Source organism: Tachysurus vachellii, chromosome 21 (genome assembly GCF_030014155.1).
Source record: "Tachysurus vachellii isolate PV-2020 chromosome 21, HZAU_Pvac_v1, whole genome shotgun sequence".
In the NCBI taxonomy this organism is placed as follows: domain Eukaryota; kingdom Metazoa; phylum Chordata; class Actinopteri; order Siluriformes; family Bagridae; genus Tachysurus; species Tachysurus vachellii.
Genome location: NC_083480.1, coordinates 1491523 through 1499209, shown reverse-complemented (window position 1 = coordinate 1499209; position 7687 = coordinate 1491523). Strand labels below are relative to the sequence as shown.

The window sequence follows — 7687 nt, the reverse complement described above, 5'->3', positions numbered from 1 at the left end:
GTCAGCAAGAGCAAATAACAGTAAAGTTAAGTTGATGTGATTCTGTCTCTAGTCTCTATCTGACTAGCTAAATTAGCTGTGCAGTGCTGCCAGTGCAAGTGTGAATGTGTGGCAAATGGTTTACATGGCTCATGGGTCAGGTAGGAGGGCCCCTTAGCAGAATTTTGCTTAGGGCCCCAGGGAGGTCAGGATCGGCTCTGCATACAGCAAAAATAAAAATGTCATGGATCTGGTCCTTCTTGTTTCCACAGCGTGAGTGCATCTCTATCCACGTGGGTCAGGCTGGTGTCCAGATTGGCAATGCCTGCTGGGAACTCTACTGTCTTGAACATGGCATCCAGCCGGACGGACAGATGCCCAGCGACAAAACCATTGGAGGTGGAGACGATTCCTTCAACACTTTCTTTAGTGAGACTGGAGCTGGAAAACACGTCCCCAGGGCTGTGTTTGTGGATCTGGAGCCTACTGTTATAGGTAAGATTAAGATCTTATGGCACATGACTTTCAGTTACCAGTGCTCTGGATGTTAATATAATTGATATTGTTTTTTTCCTTTAGATGAGGTGCGTACTGGAATATACCGCCAGCTGTTTCACCCTGAGCAGCTCATCACAGGAAAGGAGGACGCTGCTAACAACTACGCTCGTGGTCATTACACCATTGGCAAGGAGCTGATTGACCTGGTACTGGACAGGTGCCGCAAACTGGTGAGGACCTTTTAGGCAATTACTTTGTAAAATTATCGATATTCTTTTGGAAAATCAATCAACATTTTTAATCATCTCTCCAGGCTGACCAGTGTACAGGGCTCCAGGGTTTCCTGGTCTTCCACAGTTTTGGTGGTGGAACCGGTTCTGGTTTCACCTCTTTGCTGTTGGAACGCCTGTCTGTTGACTACGGTAAGAAGTCCAAGCTGGAGTTCTCTATCTACCCAGCTCCCCAGGTGTCTACAGCTGTGGTGGAGCCCTACAACTCCATCCTGACCACACACACCACCCTAGAGCACTCTGACTGTGCCTTTATGGTAGACAATGAAGCCATCTATGACATTTGCCGTAGGAACCTAGATATTGAGCGTCCTACTTACACCAATCTCAATAGGCTTATTAGCCAGATTGTGTCCTCAATCACTGCCTCTCTCCGTTTCGATGGTGCCCTCAATGTCGATCTTACTGAATTCCAGACCAACTTGGTGCCCTACCCCCGTATTCATTTCCCACTGGCCACCTATGCTCCAGTAATCTCTGCAGAGAAGGCTTACCACGAGCAGCTCTCTGTGGCTGAAATCACAAACGCCTGCTTTGAGCCCGCCAATCAGATGGTAAAATGTGACCCACGTCACGGCAAGTACATGGCCTGCTGCCTGCTGTACCGTGGCGATGTGGTGCCCAAAGATGTGAATGCTGCTATCGGCAACATCAAGACAAAGCGCAGCATTCAGTTTGTGGACTGGTGTCCCACTGGGTTCAAGGTGGGCATCAACTACCAGCCCCCCACTGTGGTTCCAGGTGGAGACCTGGCCAAGGTGCAGAGGGCTGTGTGTATGCTGAGCAACACCACAGCCATTGCTGAGGCTTGGGCTCGTCTCGATCACAAGTTTGATCTGATGTACGCCAAGCGTGCCTTCGTGCACTGGTATGTGGGTGAGGGTATGGAGGAGGGCGAGTTCTCTGAGGCCAGAGAGGACACAGCTGCCCTGGAGAAGGATTATGAAGAAGTTGGTGTTGACTCCATTGAAGGTGAGGGAGAAGAAGAGGGAGAGGAGTATTAAAATGTTAGATGAAAGTCATTGTCTACTGTGACATGTAATGAATCTTTTACAAAAAATAAAAAAATAAATCACTGTATGCAAAAACATAAAAATAAAACTCCTTTCAAGATTACACACTTGTTTGTCTTTAACTGCATTGTGCAAGAAAAAAATTCTAATAGAAAAAACCCTCAATTTCCAACGCAAAACAGTTTTAGTAGCCAAATAAATATTTAACACATGTTCTGAAAGTTTTCAGAAAATAGCACACTGGTAGGGCATGTGCAAGAGTTATAAGGTTCACTATTTGTCAGGAATGGCTTGGACTGTTCCCTGCCTGAACACTAGGGGGAACATTCTGGCAGGTTTTGTGTGCCGTGTGCTTTTGTTTTTGCTTTTGTGTATCACGTGTGTTGCCCCGCCCTATCCTTAATCCGTTAACACACCTGTTCCTTGTGTTTCAATGATAGGCACAAGACAACAGGTTTATATATGGATGACAATTTTATGCTGAGTTCTTGTTTTTGGTTTGTTGTTTTCTGTTTCAATGGTCCTAGTGTGTGTCTTTCTTATTGTCCTTAAAAGCCTTTTAATGTTATAACACGGCATCTTTCACAACATTTTTGGGAGCCCTTGGTGTACCAATATTTAGAGATATTGTACATTCCTCCTTTTGGTGCATGGTCTTACATGCATCAATTTATTACAGTAAAGAAACAATTTATTTGGCAAGCATGGTTTGTCATTGGGGCTATACCAAACCCCCATTTCTTACCACACATCCTGATTTTCTCCATGCTGCTCTTTCTTTTGCTGTGCAACATGCCTGAGGTCAGCTGTTGGAGTACATATCATCAAAATGCACACAGTTTCCTATACATAGAGGATTTTTGTTCAGCTGCCTTTGCTGCTGCATCAGCTTTGGCATTTCCTTGTCAAATGGAGTCATTTTCTATGTATGTGCTGCACATTTACAAATAGTGCTGGATTTTGTTAATATGACTTCATCCAGGAGAACAGAAATCAGGCCATTGTGTGTGCTTTTAATTTACCTAAAAAGGAACCCTTAGTGTTTCCACAACATGCCAAAATCATATCTGCTATCAGTATAAATCGTTACACTTTTGCCTTGTGCTAATTTACATGTTTATGTTAGAGCAATTAACTCTGCTGGTGCAGAGAGGTGTCCTGCTAGTTATTCAACTTTCACTATTTCATATTCTGTGACTACTGCATGTCTTATGTACTATGGCCTGTTTTCTGGTTTCTGATGGCTGATCCATCTAGTTTTAGGGTCTGGATTCTGTGATGGCATCTCCTTTAATTTGGACCTGACAATTTAATTTTAGATTAGATAAGATTCAAGATTTGATTACTGTCATTATACATGTACAAGTCAACAAAATGCAGTTTTGCATCTAACCAGAAGTGGAATAAGCAGCAAGTGCGAGATGTTCAGTATTTACAGTATGATTACAGTATGAACAGGATAATACACATAGAAATATGCAATGGATATATAGGCATGGTTATACAGGTTGGGTGCTATAGACATGAAATAAGCACATTATTATATATAGGGTTGGGTATCAAAAGAAATTTTCCGGTTCTGATTCCGGTTCCAGTTCTGCCTTACGATTCCCGGTTCTGATTCTGATTCCATAATAAAAAAAATGTGAAAAATAATGCACAATACTTAAACAAGTCCATTTGTGTTTATTAATCACTCTTTAAATATTTTAAACAGAGCATTTCAATTCATATCAATTTAAATTTAAATAAATCCAACATCAAATTTAACATCCAGAATTACAACTTAGCAAAACAGTTAGCAATTTTTCTGAAGAAAAATTAACATGTCTGCTTTCTCTGGGAGAAGAGGAGACCTTTCCTGGCTTATTGTATCTCCAGCTGTGGAGAAAACCCTCTCAGAGGGGGTGGATTTGCTTCATTGTTGTAGCTTTGGAAATGAATGCACACTTTAGACTTTTTTTTAGACATGTTTAACACAAAGCGTACCTCAGCACAGCAGCACGAGTGACTGATTTCTGTGTTAATTTGGTTGCGTGACTGTAAACAGTGTAAACAATTAATATTCATGAGGTAAGACATAGGAATTAGCGAGTACAGCATTATCTGTATCTGTATCTGTTAACCATATGAATTATCTGTATCTGTATCTGTACTCGGGAATGGGTGGGGCCTAACCCGGAAGTAGGCGGGGTGTGTCTTGAAATGGGCAGGGCTTTAACCGGTATGTTATTTTAAGCATGCAATTGATATGGGTTGATCAGAAATTGTTATATTTATTGCTGATTAGAAAAATATTTACAGGACAGCATCAGGATTGAGCTTCAGATCAATGGTTTTGATCATGATAGCAAACTAACTATATTACAGAACAAGTTTTGCAACAATGAAAACAAAACAATGCAGTGCAATTATGAAGTAAAATGTAATGAACAGCATAACTTTCTTTTTTAACTTTTAATTTTTTTATGATCAGTGTGATTTTTTTTATTTTTTTGGTTCTTTTTTATTTTTTTATTTCCACAACAGGTGTATGTGTGTGAGTGTGTGTGTGCAGCTTAATAATTAATTTGTAATATTTATAACACTAGCTTACTATCTTTATGTTTTTTATGAAATACAGCAAAAACGTGTCAGACACTCAGTGTCTGGTTACTGGTTAGAGACAGCTGAAGGTTTAAAAAAGAAAAAAATCTCCGACAGGCAGAGACGCAATGCGATCACATTCTACCAAGCAAGCACCACGTCTGAACGAACCCATGTTTACCAGAACTCTACTGGTTAGTAAGTACGTATTATTAACGTTACAACCCGAAGTGAAAAGCTGAAGAAACCCTAAACGTTAACGGAAAAGACCCGCGAACGTGAGTGACTGAGGGAGAGACAGAGAGCTGTTCTGTATGTGACTGTGAGTGAGCAGAGCGAGACACAGCAACACAATACATCTGTATGTGTGTAGGGGAGGGGCGCTGTGACTAGCTTATCACAGAACGCTGACACAATCAGCTACCCAATGATGATTTTCATTCAATCCGAGCACAGATATTGACTCGTATTACTCGTATAATACTCATACTCGGCAGAAGTGCTTTATCCGTACCGGATACTCGTTTCAGCCGAGTATCCGGCTCATCTCTAGTAAGACATGGCTATTTAAAGTGACTGCTCCCATCGCTTTGCCCGTCATCGCATTGGAACCGCGTTTAGAACCGAAACAAACATTTCACGTGGTTCCGGTTCCTGTTAAAAAACAGAACTGGTTCTGAATAAAAACCGGTTCTCAGTTCCCAACCCTAATAATATATTATATTGACAAATATAATATTTGCAACTGTTACACAATTGTGCTGTTCTCCATCCAACTTCTGTGAAAGAAGGGGCTGCAGGGTTTACTACAGTACAGCATTCCATTTTGACATTTGGCATTTTCAAGACATCTCTCAACCATCATGCTGTTTGCTGACATATGTGCTGTTTTCTGTTAAAGGAGTAGATGTTACTACATCTGGAACTATTCACTGTATTCTACAATGCCACGAGAAGGATTAATTGCTTTTTCAGCTGTTCCTACAGATCTTAAATAAATAGGCAGCTGCTACTAGATCCAGTTTATTTGAAAATTAGTCTAATGGTCTTAATTTCCCTTCATTATCTTGCTATAATACTGATGTCATACACCCCCTTGTTTCCATCCTCTGTGTGTGTGAATGATTTGTTGGATCTAGTACATGTAATCCGGGTGTGGATTGTAAGGCTAGCTTCAAGCTTCAACTCTTTTTCTGCTTCAGGTTTTAACATAATATCTCTGGTAGTGATGCTCTCTTTCAATGTGTCTGTTTAATCCAAATTATGTATTAGTGTTCAGTTACATCCCTAGTAGCCAGACAGACAATACTGATTGATTGGTATCTCATCCATAGTGGATTCTTATCACATGGCCAGTATTCCTGGGATAGACTCCAGATCCACAGCAACCTTGTGGTTAAAAAGGTTGAACATGAAATGAGGTACACAGATGTATAGAGTTAAGAGCCAGTCTAGGGTTAGATTTCACAGAGTAATCAGTTCAGGATTCATGGACTTGGTATATTTAATAGGACCAGGAATGACAGTGTCACGGTGCAGGACAAAGGCGAGTGAGGATCCAAATGCAGTTGAAACATTTTAATAAACCAAGTCAAGAAACAGACAGACAGGCAAAACTAGGCAACACACAGAGCTAACAGGAACACAAACATATAGACAACAACTAGCAACAAGGAAGTGAGCAAACAGAGTATATATAACTGACAGGAACCAATGACAAAGCAGAGACAATCAGAGACAAAGACAACACACCTGAAGGAGAGATGGAGTTCAATTAATGTCCGTGGTAACCAATGAGTGGGCGGAGCAAACAATTAACAACAGGGAAAGACAGCAGACAGAAACAGGGCAGAAACACAGACAGACTCATTACAGACAGACACACTGCTATGAGAATTGAGCCAAACCTTTAATCTTTATTGTACTAGTTATCAGGAATATGGAATATTATCATCCGTGTATAAAGATTTATTTATTATAAAAATGGTACAAACCACACTACAGAAAACACTTCATGCAGAAGAATGGTAGATATTTTATAAGACCTTTAACACTGTAAACATTGCTGGACATTTTAACAGTTTTTTTTGATATTTTTATTTGTTTAAGACTATTTGTCATTAGATCTCACACTAGATCTCAATCTTGACAACACACACTACTTATTTTACACAAAATTTCTATGAAATCCATTACAGACTGTTATTATTTAATAGAAAATTACATGTCTAACTGATTAAGCTGATTAATTGTTTTGTTGGACGCTACGCAGAGTTGGGCCTGGTTAGTACTTGGATAGGCGACTGCCTGGGAATACCAGGTGCTGTAAGTTTTTGACATAGGCATTCATTTACTTTACTATTTAAATTCTCTAACAACAACATCTTAATATTCATACCCTGTAGCTAATGTTTTGATAGAAAACAACAAAAAAAAAGAAAAAAACAAACAATTTATTAATGGGTTTCATTCCAACTTTCCTCTCGCTTACGGTCATTCCACTCTGAGAACGCCCGATCTCGTCTGATCTCGGAAGCTACGCAGAGTCGGGCATGGTTAGTACTTGGATAGGTGACTGCCTGGGAATACCAGGTGCTGTAAGCTTTTGACATAGGCATTCATCTACTTTACTATTTGAATTCTCTAACAACAACATCTTAATATTCATGCCCTGTAGCTAATGTTTTGATAAATTTAAACAAACAAACAAACAAAACAATATATAAATGGGCTCCATATCAATGTTTTGATAGATACAAATAAACAAATTTGTAAACGGGCTCCTTATCAACTTTTCTCTTGCTTATGGCCATTTCACTCTGAGTGAAACTCTCCTCCATGTCAATTTTGTTTTTTTTTGTTCTCTTTTTTTTTTAAAACTACCTGACAACATCTTAAAGCAGTCTAGAGGGTGGTGTAGTGGAGATTTTATATAATTGTTATGTGCTTTTGCAGTAAATTAAAAATGAAATAAAAAAAGAGGCACTTGTTCCAGCCGTTAAATTTGTACATGCTAGAAAGATGGGAACATTAGGGGAGTTTGTGTTAATGTGCTCGATAAGAACTGAAAATGGAGGGTGCATGAAGACACACATGCACACACACAGACACACACACTAAGGGTACAAATAGGAGAGCTGAAACACTAGAATTTGCCTCTACACAGTGAAGTTTCAGCTCTCTTGTTTGTCAGTTTATTAAATGTACATGCCCCAAAAGATAAAAAAAGAAAAGAAAGAATCCTTTAAGAAGTATTATAAAGAAGTATAACGCAATAATAATGATGGAGGACTTTAACACTGTTTTCAGTAAACTCGACAT

General features: G+C 39.6%; 1 protein-coding gene and 1 non-coding gene across 2 annotated transcripts; both read left to right on the top strand.

Annotated features, from left to right (window-relative positions):
- Window positions 1-336: 336 nt before the first annotated feature.
- On the top strand, window positions 337-1790 carry LOC132863979 (tubulin alpha-1B chain-like). Its single transcript, XM_060897101.1, has 3 exons — window positions 337-474; window positions 559-707; window positions 791-1790. Exons 1-3 carry the CDS (start codon window positions 354-356, stop codon window positions 1769-1771), a joined length of 1251 nt encoding a protein of 416 aa, XP_060753084.1. The 5' UTR covers window positions 337-353; the 3' UTR covers window positions 1772-1790.
- Window positions 1791-6851: 5061 nt separating this feature from the next.
- LOC132837717 (5S ribosomal RNA) lies at window positions 6852-6970 on the top strand. The gene has a single exon (XR_009647576.1). It is a non-coding gene; the product is annotated as a 5S ribosomal RNA (ribosomal RNA).
- The last annotated feature ends 717 nt before the right edge of the window (window positions 6971-7687 follow it).